Source organism: Pteropus medius, unplaced genomic scaffold, assembly GCF_902729225.1.
Source record: "Pteropus medius unplaced genomic scaffold, Ma_sr-lr_union100, whole genome shotgun sequence".
In the NCBI taxonomy this organism is placed as follows: domain Eukaryota; kingdom Metazoa; phylum Chordata; class Mammalia; order Chiroptera; family Pteropodidae; genus Pteropus; species Pteropus medius.
In genome coordinates, this window is record NW_024344321.1 from 508,823 (window position 1) to 526,855 (window position 18,033).

Genomic DNA, 18,033 nt, shown 5'->3' on the forward strand with positions numbered 1-18,033 from the left:
TAAAAAAAATCTTGTTCTTTGTTTCAATTTAGAATGTTAACAACATATATCACTGTTGGCAAAACAAAATTACATGCTCTTCTAACCAAAGAACCTTATTTATCAACCCACTCAGAGGTATCTGGACCAGCCTAAATAACTGTTGGTATTTTATAGATGAAAAACTGAAAATATAGGATGGAGCAAGAACGATCCCAGACTTATGAAGTTTTGCTTGACTTTCCTTAACAATTTCATTCTTCAGAAACTTTTCGCATGTGAACATACAACAAAATGGATGTACTGTTCCGGAAGTTTCTTTTACTTATTTTACTTATCATTAAACTTTAATGATAAGTTTCTTTTACTTATCATTATTTCCACTTTCTGCCAGATTTCAGAGATGACAACCCATTTGACTCAGTAAGTGATGTCCTCCAGTGCAGAGATATTGTTGTAGGCCCCGTCAGAAGTGAGTACTCATCAACTTCTTTTTCTCCTATTGGTGAAGCTCTACTATAAGCCATGCATACTCTATCACCCAGGTTTCCTTTAGGTTGGTGACATGGAGCCAGGGATGAAATCCGGCCAGCCTAGGCTGTGGTCCTCAGTTGACGGAAAGACTGAGTCATGATAGGAAACTGCTTATAGCTCTAAGGCACATGGAGACAAATCAGAGGGATCTCAGTCAATTTATATTGGATACGTACTGTGATTTGTGTGATTTGTTTAAGTATTTTTAAAGGATGTCTGATCCTGAAGTGAGTTTGTTTTGACAAAGGGTTTTCACCTCACCTTGTCAAATTATAATCATATTGTTCTTTTAAAAACATTTTTATTTAAATCTTGTTTTTAGACATGTTTTTGAGAGAACGTTTTTAAAGTAGATAAGTGTTTATATTTGAAAAATAAGTAATGTAAACATGTTGTTTGTTTTGGGAAGGAAGTCTGTGGAAGAACTGACGAGGATATAGGTTCAGGCTCCTGGCTCCTGTAATCCTCAATACCTCATAAAAGTTTTAGCATAAAAGCTAGGAAAGCCAGACCATCACAGAACCTTGAGCATCAAGCACTAATCTTCCTGTACTTCTACTGGGAAAGTTAAATTTGTCTTTCTGCAGATCATGACCCCCAGTCTTTGAGGGACTCTAGCCTCTTTGTGCAGAAACAGGAAAGAAAATCCTACAAGCGGAGGTCACTGATGAGCATCAGTCACTGGGCCATCGGCAGCAGCCTAGCACTGAGATACTGACTGTTCTTGTTAAGATGGTGTGTATCTGTCCCTATTGGTCTACCCCACACATTCGCTTGTTCCCTGCTCAGCTAATTGACAGAAATAATGTTGCATTATTCAAGAGTATGTGTATGAATCATAGATCTTTTCTCTCAGTATTGCCTATACTTCGAAACTTAAACCTAAAGATTTTACATTTAACGTTGACTTTTTACTAAAAATAAAACACATTTCCTTTCTTCTTGTAATTCTTGGCCTTCTGAATCTTTGAAAGTGTATACACAACTTGAAGGAATTGTCCCTTGAATCTATTTGGAGAAGTAGATCTGTGTGGCTCTAGGGAAGCTGTGAAAATGCACTACTCAGATCTCCTGCTGTGGGAACCATAACTGACCAATAACCCCAACTGCCACACTCTGAATCTGCTATGCTTCCTATGGCCCACTTTCAAATGAGTATAGTAGTGATACTAAGTGAGGCTCATTTCTACAAGATGCAAGTCTCCTCTGGTGGCTACATTGGGCTCAAATACTCTCCATCAGGCTTGGCTGAAACTTTTTTAGATCTGTTCCTATCCAATCCATTTTCCTTCTTTCATTACAGTTTAACAGCTCTTCCTGCCTCTTTTGGTTTCTTCTTCCTTATCCCCTCACAGGCATTTCTCCCAATAAATCTATTACAAGTCTAATCCTATCTTAATGTCTGCTTTGCCAAGAACCTAAACTAACACTGATGTGTCCACAAAACAGATTAAAGCTGTAATCCGTGATTTCAAAATAAGCTAATAATCCAAGACATGAAAGAACAATATGCACCACAATTAGAAAAACTCAGAAGAAGTGTGACATAGGAAAAGTTACAATAAAAGTAAAATAATTTAAAAGATAAAGACTAATCTAAAAGGCACATAAATGCAAATAAACACAACAAATGATGCCTTAAGAGAATTGAATATTAACAACAACAACTAAAGGAAATGAAGAAAGAGGTTTTTTAAAAGGGTACTCTTTGGGATCTTTGATGGCAGAATTTCTTTAATTTCCTAATAAACTTATTCCAGTTGCTTCACACCCTTACTGTTGAGGGTATCTCTAAATCTAATTATTAGCTATCTCCCTTTCTTATAAACTAGTGGAGAAGACCAGTTGGCCCTTATCCATCTCCAACCAAATCATCCAAACCTTCCTCAGAGAATCTTTTTTATTTTCCTGTGCTTAATTTGGGGGTGGGAGTATTTCTCTTTAATATTGTCTAGTTTCTCCCCACTGACAACTGTTTTTTTTAATGTAAAGCCAATAATTGGAAATATTACCCAGGTCAAAGTATGATGTGTTAATATAGCAAAAGTCATGCATCAGGCATGAAATTGGGCTCATCTGTGCTTTGAGAAGATTGTGACCTGGTCAAACAATTAACCTGAGATCCTCAACCCAGTCTATCCTGGGCTTTTCCAAGGAATTGGAAACACAGAGCAGTCACTTTATCAACATCATCAACGAATATTGATTAAGCATTTTCAATGTACGATGAATCGTGTTTGCTGTTTTAGCTATCTTATGGACATCCTCACCTCATGTAGAGGTTTTTGTTTTTACGAACAATACTTTGGATTAGTCTAAGTCAGTTTTTGAGATGTATCCCTGAAGGAAGGGAACTATCTTAATCAGACTAGTGTCAGAATGAAGAAAGCCACATCTGTGTTGGAAGTTTGATAAAAAATAAAATAAAAATAAATTTTAAAAAATGGGAGGGACATTTAGAGGCACTACCAAGGTCTCCTCTTTCTTATTTCTCAGTCTCCAAATAGCCCCACTTTCAAGTCCGTCTTAGAAATAAGACATGAATTCGTAATCAAAATAAAAGTGATTATAGCTTTTCATGTTCCTAAAATACATGTAATATATATGATAATATCATAAACATATTGCGTGTTTGCTTTGGCCCAGACATTATCTCATTAAACCCTCACTTCAATAAACACTTGAGGTAGCAACTATTATTACCTTGCTGCTCTAGAATTCAAATGCAGACTGCTGAATTTCAGAGGTCAAATATCTTATGTCTATGTTCTATCTCTGTATAACAAAAAATAACATAGCCAATCTTATGCTCCAGCTAACCTACAGTGACAAGGATATTTTATTTTGCTAATATCATCAGTCCTCCACATCCATGGGTTATACAACTGTGGGTTCGACCAACCAGAAATCAAAAATATTTGAAAAAAATTTTTCAGAAAGTTAATCCCTAAACAATACAGTTCAGCAACTATTTATATAGCATTTACATTGTATTAGGTATTATAAGTAACTAGAGATGAAGTAAACAGAGGAATGTGCCTAGATTATATGTAAATACATCATTTTTATATAAGGGACTTGAGCATGGAGAATTTTGGTATCCACAGGGGTCCTGGAACCAATTCCCTATGGATACTGGGGGACAACTGTACTTGAGCCAGTAATTTAAAGTAAAAGCAAAGTGTTGCAAGAGATTAAGCTAAACATGGCAGTGTGAATCAAAGGGGGGTGTGCAGAGGTGGGGGGATGGTGAACCTGAAAGGGAGGAGAGCAGTGAGTGGGGAACTTACAACAGCTGTCCTAAGCACCCCTCAAGTCTCCATCCAGAGCATTTAGATTATAAAGCAAAGGCTTCCTTTATTAAAATCTAAGCTAAATACTCTAAATGCAAACCTGACATTTAACTCTCCAACTGATATACTTCCTCATATTTTACCCTTTAATTATCATACTTGGACTCTTGAAGTTATAGTAAATTCAATACTTTTACCTATCTAGTCACCAGATTAAGATAAACCAACGATGACTAACGTGTTTGCTATAGGAATCAAGAGGTTACAGCACAGTGAATTCATTTTAATGCTACATGTTAATTTAACATTTCAGAACATTTAGCACATTGTTCTTAATTTGCTAACCTGCATTCCAGATACCAACAATATGCAATAGGGCATATGCTTAAAGATGAAGCTTAAGAGTGAGGCTAAGCTTAAAGCTTGTTTTCACCTAAGGAACTTCATGGTCTTGGGCGTGGCATTTAACCACCTTAAGACTAAACTTTCCTCAGCTGTAAAATGGGCTTAACAACAGAATCTATCTTATAGGATTGTGGGGATTCAATGAAGTAATATGTAAAATTGCTTGCCACAGTATCTGGCACATAATGTTCTGTGCGTTAGCTACATATCTAAGAAAACCGCTTTAATATGAAGAGACATTAAAATGTAAAAAACATTAAATCTATTAACTATTAATTTTCATTCTCTTCGGTCGCCTAAATCCGGTTTTTATCTCATTTTCGGTTACTGCACTTCCCCCACACCATCCCCCTTTTCACACAAGGGGTTAAAAAACCAAGACTTCAGCGTTCTCCAGAAAGAAAATCAAGGGAACGCAAGCGACTAACACATCCAGAAAATTGTCTGCCTGTCTACCGTACATTCCTAGAGACCCCGGAAAGGGCCCGCCCACCACTTGATTTCTGGACCCCGAGACCATTCCCAAATATGCCTTGATTCCACCCGGCTTCCGGCTGGTTACGTCGGAACTGAGATCCAGGTCTCATTCACGCACGCTCACCCTCTGGGTAATTTACATAGCGACTGTTTATTGGCTACTAGCATGCACTCGCTCTCCTCATTGGCTGATACTGCCCCAAGCCGACAGTCTGCAGAGGATGTTCGCCGCGGCGAGTGAGACTGAGGGTCACAGGCACCTGAATTTCCGTTTCCGGTTCGTCTCCGGCGCCATGGCGACCACTAGTGGACCGAGGTATCTATGGACTTTAGGCAGATGGCGCCGTGGTCTTGGTGTAGCTTCCCCGTCCCGGGTGAGTGTCTGCTATTTCTGCTCTTAAAGAGACTCTGGATCTCCGAAACAGCTGTTCGGAGGAAGAGCGCTCTTGGTAGCCTCTCCCTTAGCGAGCTCCCCCAGCTTTACCTTCTGTCCCGCAATCAGCTTTTCTTTCCCCGTCTGCAGGCTCTCGCCGCCCTTGTGCCCGGCGTATCTCAGGTGGATAACAAGTCTGATTTTCTGGGGAAGAGGCCCCATCGCCGGCACCCTGGCATCATGCAGCTGCCGCGCTTGCGGCTGCCCCAAGCACTGACTGACACCGCGCAGTTACTGCTGCTCGGTGAGTAATGGTTGGAAAGGAAGGCCGAAGAAGCGGAAACTGGGCCCGCAAGCAACTGATGCCACTTTTCATCTTTGGTTCACAGAATGCTCAATGCCCAATGTGGAGAAGCAGGTGCAAGCACTGACCAATTATCTCTGGAGCCGACATTTACCCATAGAGCCAGAGGAGTTACAAAGACGGGCTGTACATCTTGAGAAAAAATTCCTGGAAAACACAGGTAGGGTTTAAGAATAATTAAAGACTGGGTCAAATTGAAATATCAATGGGAAATGAAAAGTAAGAAATAATTTTAGTTTCTCAAATAGGTACTACAGTTTCTGGACAGAGCAGTTATTACAATAATGCTTTACTAGGAGAAGATAGATTATTTCAGATGTTGCCCTTGGGGTTTTGGTGAAGGTCAACAATTGTTTAGTATTGTGCCGAAATCTAGACCTTTTTGTTTCTACAAATCCACTGGATTAGGACCGTCTTAAGTTTTTGTTCAACTGAAATAAAGTCCCTGTATGGCCCCCTGTCCAGTACTTAACCCTTTTCAGGGATCAGAGAATAAGTATAACTCATCAAGTTGTTTCATGACTGTGAGCTCCTTCATATTACAGACCTGCCTTTTATTTATCTTGTATTCCCTGTACTTCCCACAGTGCCTGGCTCATAGTAGGCACTCAGTAGGTAAAATAGTACTGAACTGAACACAGTCATGAGTCTTAAGATTTCCAAGCCCTTTTCCTCCCTATAGGAACATTGGAGATTTCATAACTTAAGTTTTGGGGAAATAAGGAAATCCACAAAATATTGTCCTTATCTTATTTTTAAATCTTGACCACACTTCCCTTTAATATAGAACAAAAGCTGTGGGATGGGGTGGGTTGAGTTGAATAAACTACTCTTAGAGGCAAAGTACTATCTGATATACTCCCTTGGTAGTGGTGGTGGTGGTTATTCTTACCTGAAATTTTTCTCTAGGTTTGGCTTCTCTCTTAAGCTTTGAGGCTTTTCCCAGATGGGGGTTGGGGAGAAATGGGCAGGCAGTAAATTCAAATATTGGATCTGAGCCCTATTCTTCCTAGGTCCTCACTTCCAGTCCTTGTTCTCACCCCAGACTTATCTCAGACAGAGGAGAAACTTCGTAAAGCAGTGCTGCATGCCATGCGTAAAACTACCTACCATTGGCAAGAACTGAGGTAAGGGAGACTAGAAGGGCTGCAGAAGAAAGAAGTCTGACTTTCGAAGGAGGGTTGGAGAAGTACAATGACACAATCTTGTGTTTGAAAAAGCCACCTGGTTTGTAAGGCTCCACAGGACTATTCTGTGTTAAGGAGTGAAAGTACTGATGTGGAAGAGCCTTTCCAAAGATTTCATTTCCTAAAAATCTAGAGGCAGCTATGGGATAGAGGTTATTTCCCAGTGGATTTGACTGTGATTTTTTTGGCAGCTACAATGAGGGACTCAGCCTGGTGTATATGGCAGCAAGACTGGATGGTGGCTTTGCAGCAGTCTCCAGGGCATTCCATGAGGTGAAAGTCCCTCAGCTTCCCACCTGAACCCTTTTACCATCAGTTCTCTTATTCAATAAAGTAGTCTTCTGGAGTAGGATTCTTGGGACATTACCTGTGCATTTTTTTAAGAGGCTCTCTTTGTCCTCTGAAAGGATTTTGTGACCCAAGAAAGGTTTAGAAGCTTTCTGTTCTATAAAGTATTTACACTGACTGTCAAAAGCCATTCACGTCTCCTCTATGATGGTCTCCTAATTCGTATTTACCAAGTCCCTAAATAAGTGTCTACTTATCCTACTGCGTGATATTGTATTATTTGTTCAGATCCAGACTCGAATTCCAGAGTTCCAACCACAAACCTTGATGGACTTTGGGTCAGGTACTGGTTCTGTCACCTGGTAAGTATCTCTCTGTCTCCATCCATTCTAGCTCTAGAAAGCCATGCTTATGCCAATCTCAAGAGACTGGGGAACCAGAGGAAGAACAGGAAAGTTGAGAACAAGAATGTTTTCTCCCTCAGATTAGGCGAGGCATGAGAAGGTATATGGATTAGGGCCAAAACTTAAATGTCAACTGAAAAAGAATAGACCTATGTTTAGAAAGATAAAAAAGGTAAGAAATCTAGGGCATAAGTTTTACATATCGTCAAAATATTTTTGCCTACAAGTCGTTTTTTTGAGTCTCCTTAAGTGAGCTGCCCAGCAAAGCTGACCGCACTGAAGTAGTCCAAACCTTGTGGCGCAAGACAAGTGATTTTAAGGAGTTGTAAATGAAATAAGAAAATAACATTGTTCATTTTCCAACTATTTTAACATAACACTCATTTTTGCCAGTGGTGGGGTTAAGGGTAAAGGAGTCTCTTTCAGGAATGACTCTTTGTCATGAGAATTGGTGATTTATATTTTGCCATCTTAGGGCCGCTCATAGTATTTGGGGCCAGAGCCTACGTGAATATATGTGTGTGGACAGTTCACCTGCCATGTTGGATTTGGCAGAAAAGCTACTGAAAGGTGAGGATAAGGTATAAGAAAGGGCTGTCTGAAGCTGAATTAGTTAAGAAAGCAAAGGAAGTACTAGAAGGGGTGTTTTATTCAGGAGTAAAGGAGAAGACAAAAAGTTAAAGATGAGTGTGGTTTTCTTCCATTATTATGGTCAAGCAGAGGGTGGTGGAGGCCTTTGCTGGACTGCGGATGGGTTGGGTAAAATTAACAGGACAGGTGACCCAATATTCTTCCTGTTCTTTTTAATGTTTGCTTACCCTATTGCATCTCACTCTCATCTAGCATTATTTTAATTATCAGGGCCATGTTTCTTATCAGGATAGCACTTCAGTTTATACCTAGACTCATAGTTGCCATATCTCTCCTTTCCTCCACAGGTGGTTCAGAATCTGGGGAGCCTTATGTTCCAGGTGTCTTTTTCAGACAGTTTCTACCTGTGTCACCCAAGGCAAGTAGCAAAGTATAGAGTATGCTAAATGTGGAATTTGGCAGATAGAAAACTTTGGTCTCAGCTCCACAACCCAGTATTGAGCGTTAGAAGATAAAAAACAGCAGAAGAAATTTAGGAAAATAGAATTTTGTTGTGCTCTTAGAAGGGGGACATGTTAGGTCTGTCATGTTCCTTGTCTTGGTCCTCAGGTACAGTTCAGTGTGGTGGTATCAGCCTTTTCCCTAAGTGAGCTGCCCAGCAAAGCTGACCGCACTGAAGTAGTCCAAACCTTGTGGCGCAAGACAAGTGATTTTCTAGTGAGTCGAAATTCCTTTTTCCCTTAAAACTTTAAAGTAGCTTCATGGGTTCCATGCCTTTCCTTCTCTTCATTGGAACTTATCTTCATACATTTCTCTCTGGCATAGATTCCTTTGTCCTTCTTTTAGGGTCTCCATCCCCAACTTATATATAATGCCATTTCCTTTAGGATTACTTTTCCATCTAAATGCTCTTACAGAGCTACTGACATTTATGTTTTCATGTGGTTCAGGGCTTCTGCTTGTTTTCCTCTTTGTGAACAGATACTGGTAGAAAATGGTACAAAAGCAGGGCACCGCCTTCTCATGGAAGCCAGGGACCTGGTCCTTAAGGTAAAAGTCTTTCCCTTCTCCCTTCTCCCCTGCCACCGCCAACCACCACCACTACTTCTGTCACCAATTACTGGTACTCCCTTGCAAACTGAAAAGACTGTCATACAATGGTAAGGGTGACTCAGGATAGTAGACATGTAAAGTCATTATAATATAGGGTAGTGGTTGGCAAACTAGAGCCTGTGGATCAAATCTGGCCTGCCACTTGTGTCTGTATGAGCCAGGCTTATCCGAGTGTCTGTTGTGTATGGCTACTTTCACAGTACAAATGGCAGTTGAATAGCTGGGACAGAGACATATTTTGCCTACTCTCTGGGCCTTTTAAAAAAAGTTTGCAGACCCCTGATCTGGGACATTGCTGAGCCAAAAACCTTATCACTCTGGGACTGTATGAGTCAGTGTCTAATCATAAATATAATTGTCCTGGGGTGGGATTTTTTTGAGAACGGAGTTGCTGACAAGGAGAACACCATCTTATGGGCCAAGTTCCTGCCTTTCTTGGTGCAAAGAGAAAGTTTTTTGTTTGGAGTATTAAAGAAATTGCAAACTTAATTCAAAGAATGTAGTTAATAATTACCAGAATTGAATGTTAAAGGAATCCTCAATTGACTGAGTGCAGAGATTGACTTGTGGGTATAGACCCCTCAGGCCCAGCTTAATTTTTTTGATTTTCTTTGATTTCAGGGAAAGGAGAAGTCACCTCTGGACCCTCGACCTGGTTTTGTCTTTGCCCCAGTAAGTATTCCTTCTACCTTTCCCAGCTCGCAAAGATCTGAGCTCAACTGTAGCCAGGACAAGTGAGAGTGCAAAGCTAAGCCACCCACCCTCCACTGCTTTGTGTCCCTATTTAATTTCTTAGTGGTTGCCCTGCTCTCCCTGCTCCCCGCTCCTGCGCTCCCTTATCCCTAGCCCTTCCTGAACATTTAACTCTGTTTTTCAGTTTTATGATTCGTGGTTCTTTTATCTTACCTCATGTCTTTTATGTGTATTTACAGTGTCCCCATGAACTTCCTTGTCCCCAGTTGACAGCCTCTAAGCCCCTGGCCTGTAGCTTTTCCCAGGCTTACCATCCCATCCCCTTCAGCTGGGTATGTACCCTGGGAATATTGTAGCAGGGAGAAAATAGCCTGAGAAAGCAGAATAGAAAAGAATCGGGTGGGAAGAGTTGGGAAATTAGAGAATAGGTTGGAAATTTTAGGGCCCAAATGTGTGTGATGTAGAACATTAAAAGGGCTGCAAGAATTGGGGTCAGATTTTCTTTTTCCAGTATCTTTTTCCTCCACACAGTCTCTCTATCCTTATCTTAGAACAAGCAGCCAAAGGAGGAAAAGTTCTCAATGGTGATCCTTGCCCGGGGATCTCTAGAGGAGGCTAATCGCTGGCCCCGGATCACTCAGCCTGTCCTTAAACGGCCACGCCATGTGCATTGTCACCTATGTTGTCCAGATGGGCATATGCAGCATGCTGTGATCACAGCCCGCCGCCATGGCAGGTATAGAAGTTGTGATCAAAATTAGTGGGAGGTGTCAGGAACCTGAAGCCCACGTTGACCTCTATCCCATAGGGATTTGTATCGCTGTGCCCGTGTCAGCTCCTGGGGAGATCTTTTACCTGTGACCACGCCATCTGAGCCTTCTCCATCCTCTGCTGAAGATCCACCTGAGAGCTGACAAGGATGTGTAACAAGAGTTTTCTTCTATCGTACTTGCCAAGGCTAAAGCTACCTGGTATCCAGGATGGGAGCGCTGGGACCCCTATATATCTGTCTTTGAGGTTTTAATAATAATAAACAAAAGTTTTCAAAGAATGGAAATGGATCTTGTGATTCTTGAAAGGTATAGAGGTAGGTCATCATGGCCTGGCCTGTAACGAAATGACTTTCCATGCCTGTCTTATCTTCCCACACAAATCTCAAGCTCGCCCTCTGCTGTAAGAATATTGCTGCTTCCACCAGAGACCTGGATTTCCCAGGGAGGTAATCTGGAGTAGTGGGGAAAGCCGCCCCGGCGCTCTGAGAACTGGCTCAACGGGTCTCAGGGTTGTTAGGCCACCTGAATAGGGAACCAGCAGCTGCCTAGCCTCTAGCTTTTTCTCTCCTTCCTTTTCGTCTTTTTTTAGGGTTCATCAGTTCCCTCAGAGTTTGCTTCATACGTTTTCCTCAAGAGTTGATCCCCATCAGAACTACATCTTCCATTCCACCCATGTATGTCTAGGATCCTTTAGTTTACTTGGTTCATTTCTCAGTTTTCCGGTAGGCCTTGCTGTTTTCAGAGCTAGAGCAACTTTCTTCGTATTAAAACTCTTAGTCGCTCTCCCACAGTATATATCAGGAAACAGGCACAGTCGGAAGTTGTACCAGTAACAACATTGTAATACTGGAAATTTCCATACCTGGAGCTACTTTTCTGGGGTTATAGAAAAGGGGAGTCCCCTCATCTACTAGTTCCCACAGAGTGGTGGCAGGACCGGCCCTCTGCTCCACCTCCTCTATCCCCAGATGGCCCCAAATCCCCTTTGAAAGCATATGGTTCAGGTATCAGCATAGCAGCCTGTAAAACTTGGGTTAGGGTGTAGAGGATATGGAAGGCTTAGATCAAATGTCCCAAGTGAGGCAGGACCAGATTGTCCCCAGCATGAAACAGCTGAGAAGTAGCTACCATAGACTGTCCCATTTGGGATTAGACCAGCCCTGGGCATGAACCAAGACAGTCCACAGCCCTTGGATTAGTCATGACTTGAAGAAGAGGAGACAGAGCACAGGGCTGTGCCTGACAGGGAGGGAGTCTGGAGTTTCTGGTTTCAGTGTGAGCCAGGGGAGGGGCCTTCATGTAGGGGGAGGGCGGGAAGCTGGGGCAGGGCCCCAGTCAGCTATGCAAGGCTGCGTAAGCAGAGGCAGCACAGAACAGAGAGGATCCCAACACCTTCCTCAATCGCAGGAGTGGACACTGCAGCTTTGACCACCTAAGGCACCACACTTGCTCCAAAGCTTGTAGCTCCATTTGTCATTCTGAGGCCCAAGGATGGAGCCACTACTAGGGGTGAAAATTGGCTGCCTGTTTGCCCTGCTGGCTCTCACCCTGGTCTGTGGCCTTATTCCCATCTGCTTCAAATGGTTCCAGATCGAGGCGGCCACAGGTATAGCCCTTCCGTATCTTTGTCTGCATAACGCGGGTCTGACTTCAACCCTGTCACCTTATCCTGACACCTTGCTCTGATTCTCTCACCATCCCCAAGCTTGGGATGTCTGGTGCTGCCTGTTGCTCTTTAGTCACCTTTGTCCATCTCCTCATTGCCAACTGGATTATAACTCCTGCTTTTCATTAGGTCGTCACCGCCGGGTCCTCAGCCTCCTGGGCTGCATTTCTGCCGGTGTTTTCCTGGGAGCAGGGCTCATGCACATGACCGCTGAAGCCCTGGAGGGAATGGAAACGGAAATCCAGAAATTTGAGATGCAGGTGAGCAGCTGAGTATCAGGGCTGGGAGGCCGGAATGATGAACAGAACCAAGGGAAGAAAGAGGACAAAGTGATGGAGCCAAAGACATGACTCCTGGGTGGAACGACAGAGAAGATGACAGCTCCTGTGTTGTGTGGAATAATGACAAGAGGTCAGACTGGGCTTTAAAGAAAGCAATGGAGCCGAAGGGACAGGACAGGAAACTGAGCTGCTCCATCCTCCATCTAATTTCTGCTTTTTCTTCCATAGAACAGGACAGAAAGTAAGGGAAATTTTTCTGGTGATGCTGATTCAGCTCATGTAAGTATCTCTCACCAGCCCCTATCTGGAGGGTGAGGAGAACCAGAGACTCCTCTCGGCCCCAGAGCCTTTGGAGAGGAGAACGTGAGGAATACCAGAACCCTCTGCTCCTCAGCTCGGACACTGTAGGAGGAGCCAACATGATCCTTTTCGGTTTATGGAACCCCAGACCAAGCTCTTGGTTTGCTCTTGCATTCTTTCTCTGCACTCTTTGATATGCTTCACATCTTTTCCTCATATTTCTAATCCTACTGCCCCTGTATCCCTTGGTCCTCTGGTACCTTGATGTCACATGTCCGTATCTCTTCTGGACTTCATTCTCGACCCTTTTTTATGTTCTAGTTCCACATTTCCCATTCTCCTCAGTCCATCCTTTGCACCTCCTTCCTTCCTTTCCCGTCTCACAGCCCCTCTCTCTGTTCCCAGATGGACTATCCCTACGGAGAGCTTGTCATCTCCCTGGGCTTCTTCTTGGTCTTCTTTATGGAGTCGCTGGCACTGCAGTGCTGTCCTGGAGCTGCTGGAGGATCCGAAGTGCAGGAGGAGGAATGCGGGGGCGCTCACGTGCTCGGATTCCACAGCCATGGACCTCTGCCCTCGCCCTCACGCAGCCCCTTTCGAGCCCTCATCCTCCTGCTCTCACTCTCCTTCCACTCGGTGTTTGAAGGTCTAGCTGTGGGGCTGCAGACAACAGTAGCAGCTACCGTGCAGCTCTGTCTTGCTGTCCTGGCTCACAAGGGGCTCGTAGTGTTTGGTGTAGGACTGCGGCTGGTGCAGACAGGCACTGAGTCCCGATGGGCCGTGTTCTCCATACTGTTGTTCGCGCTCATGTCCCCCCTGGGACTAGCCCTAGGGCTGGCTGTGGCTGGAGGAGACTCTGAAGGGGCACGAGGCTTAGCCCAAGCTGTGTTAGAGAGTGTGGCAGCTGGCACCTTCCTGTATGTCACCTTCCTAGAAATTCTGCCCCGGGAGCTGGCTGGTCCTGAAGCTCCTCTGGCCAAGTGGGGCTGTGTAGCCGCTGGTTTTGCCTTCATGGCTCTTATTGCATTGTGGGCCTGAGAGATTCCTGACTTCTCTCACAGACTCCTCTAGAATGATCTCCTACCCCCAGGAGGCACCTCCCAAATGGCTTTGGCCCTCAGACATCTTCAGTGAGACTAAGTGGCATTTACTAGGCATCATCCCCCATGAACTGGGCCCCAGCTTTTCCTACATGAGATCCCATTGCTCATCCAAGACTGAGAAAAAGATGTTTATTTAGGTTGAGGGCTTATACATTGGAGAATTGATATGAAGACCATCTCTCCAGATTTGACTCATCCCATTTTTGCTACCATATGTAATAAAATGTCCATTTTACCCTTCCCCTTCAACCATGCTGTACTTCATTTCTTCAGGTTGCCTAAGAGCTGCCTGGTGGAATGGGGAGTGGGGAGGGTGAGTGTTAGACGCACTCTTTTCTTCTGGAATTAGGGCCTCCAGCCATTTTGGTAATTGCAGCTATGCCCACCAGACATGGGAGCATTGCTGAAATTCTAACATTAGTCACAAGTGTTTAGATATTAAGCCAGAGTTTTCAGCATTTAGAGAAAAGAGTTTTAAAAACAGAAACCATGGGGATCTAGATTTTTTCCCTACAATAACCACACCCACCCCACTCCCAGTACCTATTATCAGCCACCTGAAACATGTCCAACAGACTCTTGAGATCAGGCTCAATGGAGTCTACTTCCATCTGGTTCCTATTTTTCACAGTGAGCCCTGTGTGGCCTTTGGGGCATGATTGTTCTTTGAGCCTCTGTCTCCAGGTTGCCTTGTGCTGAGGAATTAAAAAGCAGTATGTTTGGAAAGGGAGAAAGGCGCCGATAAATGCCAAGGGTGATTACTTGGTGCTGCCACATGGTGGCTTTCCTTCTGCCTGCCCTACCTGCCACTATGCCTTTGGCCCCTCCCCACTGGACCATGTGTCTTACAGTTGAGTAACCGCTACAATGTGTTGCTTTTCTTCAAAACTGCACAAATACAAAAACATTATCTACATGAGGAGGAGAAGGATGACGGCTGCCCAGCCCCTGATGGAGGAATATCTCAGACTTGGTAGAGAAACAGGTAAAGAGGTGTGCCCTGTGAGCTCACACACCCTCACCAGTTTGCCCCTTCGAATATTTTCAGTGTAGAAGTCCAAATGGCCTTAACATGAGCGAGGTCTCCCAAGTTTCATTCTCATCTCTCATTTCATTTCTGTCTTCTGTCCATCCCATTCACCTCCCCACAAATTAAGATATGCAAACCTCCTCACAGGCCCAGCTTACACACCCAGGGATGATCAGGGAGAAGCCAAGCTAAAGGCAAAACGAAGTAAAATGTCTGACACAGGAAATCATTTCCCTGAAGCACCGTCCTATTCCGTTTCCCTTCAGTACTAAATGCACTCACACGTAACATGCTCGGAACAGCACCTAGTATGTTGTAATAATAATAACAGAGTTTCCACACTGAGCACCTGCTTGTGCCAGGCACTGTGCTGTTGCCTCCACACATATTTTCTCATCTTTCCAACCCTGCCAGGTAGATGTCATCCTCCTCCACACATATTTTCTCACCTTTCCACCCTGCCAGGTAGATATCATCCCCCTTGTAAGTCCAGGGTCATGCACTCAGGAAAGTTAAATAACTTGATCATAAAGCTAGCTGGGCTTCAAACTCATGTTTCCGTGATTCTAAGAAAAGTTCGATATATAGACTCTCTCCTCCTTACCTTTACCTTCCCCACCTTTACTTTACCTGTACCTCCCATCTTATATGTTAGGTCTCAGGAAAAAGCAGAGAGCACACTGAATCACTGAGGAAAGTTTAATAAAGGGAGGGTGCAGAAGGTGTGGGCAGAGTTAGGACAGAGCAACAAACATGGTGCAACAGCCTGGGGCTCAGTAACAGCAATGCTGTTACCTGGGCTGAAGAGAAGGAGCAGTTACCTGAAACTGGAGAGAGCCGTCCACTAAGAGCTGTGGCCTTTGGTGGAAGGGGACAACCAGCATGCAAGGACTCCACAAGAAGCCAGAGGAAAACTTTTACTCTCCTACTCTTGGATATATTGCCATGTCTCTCGTTGATCATGCCCAAACAGAAGGCAAAGGACAAAAATGTCTGGTGGTACATCGCAGATAGATCGGCCTCAGGAAGCACTGCTCAGAAACAAATTTAGAGGAGCCAGCGAAAAACATCCAGCATGCCATCAAACCCTGCTGCTTTCGACTTAAGTGATCTTGCTAGGATTTCAGAAGGATGCATGGGAAGGGACATGATTATATGGATGTTAGAGAACTACTTCTGGTATAGAGAATTTGTATGACTATGGAAAGGAGACTTGAGAAGTACAGTAGACTCCGAGGCTCTTCATGTTTCTGGGTCACTGAAGCTATCAGCATTTGAGGTAAATGAACAGAGGTCAGGAGATTTCAAGCACAGATGAATCATGCTTTTTGCCTCCTCCCAACCCAAGAGCCCTTTGATTTCCCTTTAGCTGCCTCTGCTTCCAAACATCAATGCTTTCTTTCCTCCCTACGACCATTTCCTTTCCCTTTCCTAAGATCCTTACCAACCAGAACCAAAAACATCTTTAGTTCGGACCATATTGTATCAAAAGCTGGAATAAAGCTAGAGAATGGCTCCCTAGAGAGAACATCAGGATCAGAAAAGGGAACAATCTTGATCATTTTCAAAAGATATGGATCCCAGCAAGAAGCCAGAGAGGGCTCTAAGGGAGCAGAAGATGAAAGTGATTTTAAATGAGATTGAAACAAGGAAGGATGGAATTAAGAACAGGCATGAGAACCACAGGACAGGAGGGAGAGCTGAGTTAGCTGGGGCAGGGTGACTAGAAGCCAGAATTAGTAGTGAACCTTGATTCATCCTTGAGAGACAGGTTGTAACTGAAGGACATTAAAATCATGAGAGTTGAAAAATAAAAATAGGAGGGAAGATATGTAGGATGGGAAAAAGGATGAGAAGAAGCTAGTTGGAATAGTCACAAGAGAATTTATGTGGAACAATTTTCAAGTCTCCTCAACCCCCGTGCCCCTTCCCCAACCCCTTCTCCATCCACATACATGTACTTTTTATATATCTAAACAGGAAGAAAAAATGAAATCAGAAGAATGAGACCTCTGACTGCCCTCCCACCTAGAGCCAGGTTTCCATTTTTGCGCCAATAAATGGCTCTCCCTCCCCCACCTTTCCTCTGCTTATAAGCTGAGGATTAGGTTTGGATATTGCAGTTGTAAGGTTATAATTTATGAAGACAAGGAAATGGGGAACAACATCAAAGAGAAACCAGAGTTTAGCAAATATCCCAAAGCAGGGCAGGAGGTCAGTCAGAGAACAAGAGACAACCAGGAACAAAACCTGAAGAGCTCCAGATGAACTTCTTGTGAGATAATTTGTTCCACTTCACCCCTCCCTTGAAGGCAGTTTCCCAGGGTCTTGCCTCCCTCAACATAGGCCAGAGTCCCTCGCTCCTGGCTCTGGTTGATAGAATACAAGGACTGGCAGCCAGAATTGGTATAAGTTGGTACGTGTGGATGTGCCAACTAGCCAGACACCCTCACACCCAAGTGACCTAAAGGAAGAGCCCATGGCCACTAGCAAAGGTGAAGCAAAAAGGGTACAGGCCCCAGTCCATGGAGGTGCTTAAAGACACTAGTTTTGATTATTTCTTTTTTATTTCAAGTTTGTTCTGAGTTACTAGATTTATTGAATGTCTAATACACAAAGCATTCTACTTTTCCTATTTATTTATCCATCCCTCCTGTTAGTTTCACTATTTGTGTACCTTCAGAGAATTACTCTTTAAAATCTCTTCATGAGTTCCACAGTTTTCGAGCTGATGCCACAAGGCTCTTGTCACTGTATTCTTTAGTTTTTTCTCCTTCCCATTGAACTCTCTTAGCTATTTTGGACTTCTATCCCTAAAGTCAGGGAAACACATTCCTTGAGAATGAGAGGAAGAGAGAAACAGGAGTCCTAAGCCTGAAACGGAGACAAAAAGTCTCCGTAGAGACTTTGTGGCTCAGCTTCTATGAAGACACCTCACCTCTTCTGAGCCTCTGAGCTCTGATCTTGAGGATGAGCAGGAACCACAGACAAGGTACCCGGCCCTTCCTATGCAGCTACTGCGGAGAATCACGAAGAACAGGAGACAGAATGGGAGCTTGGAACTGGGGAAAGTTAGAAAGAACCATGGCAACCACAGGGGGGCACTGCGTCCCCATGGGCTCGCCTGGAATGTCTAGGTCCAACAAAGTAGAGGTCAGTCAAGGACAGCAAACCCCTCT

At 43.7% G+C, this 18,033-nt stretch overlaps 2 protein-coding genes across 5 annotated transcripts; both read left to right on the top strand.

Annotated features, from left to right (window-relative positions):
- The first annotated feature begins 4,886 nt into the window (after positions 1-4,886).
- On the top strand, positions 4,887-10,758 carry METTL17 (methyltransferase like 17). 2 transcript variants are annotated; one of them, XM_039869835.1, is made up of 14 exons: positions 4,887-5,062; positions 5,212-5,365; positions 5,451-5,585; positions 6,471-6,552; positions 6,804-6,885; positions 7,189-7,262; positions 7,780-7,874; positions 8,243-8,313; positions 8,505-8,612; positions 8,877-8,945; positions 9,630-9,680; positions 9,941-10,033; positions 10,253-10,437; positions 10,510-10,758. In XM_039869835.1, exons 1-14 carry the CDS (start codon positions 4,910-4,912, stop codon positions 10,613-10,615), a joined length of 1,458 nt encoding a protein of 485 aa, XP_039725769.1. In that variant the 5' UTR covers positions 4,887-4,909; the 3' UTR covers positions 10,616-10,758. The 2 variants fall into 2 exon arrangements, with proteins under 2 accessions (XP_039725769.1, XP_039725770.1); XM_039869836.1 differs by lacking the exon at positions 10,253-10,437 and having other exon boundaries at positions 10,510-10,752.
- A 1,051-nt stretch (positions 10,759-11,809) lies between these two features.
- Positions 11,810-14,073, top strand: SLC39A2 (solute carrier family 39 member 2). 3 transcript variants are annotated; one of them, XM_039869850.1, is made up of 4 exons: positions 11,966-12,080; positions 12,270-12,400; positions 12,650-12,700; positions 13,127-14,073. In XM_039869850.1, the coding sequence occupies exons 1-4, from the start codon at positions 11,966-11,968 to the stop codon at positions 13,757-13,759; spliced, it is 930 nt and encodes a 309-aa protein (XP_039725784.1). In that variant the 3' UTR covers positions 13,760-14,073. The 3 variants fall into 3 exon arrangements, with proteins under 3 accessions (XP_039725785.1, XP_039725786.1, XP_039725784.1); XM_039869851.1 differs by lacking the exon at positions 12,650-12,700 and having other exon boundaries at positions 11,810-12,080; XM_039869852.1 differs by lacking the exon at positions 13,127-14,073 and having other exon boundaries at positions 11,810-12,080; positions 12,655-12,793.
- The last annotated feature ends 3,960 nt before the right edge of the window (positions 14,074-18,033 follow it).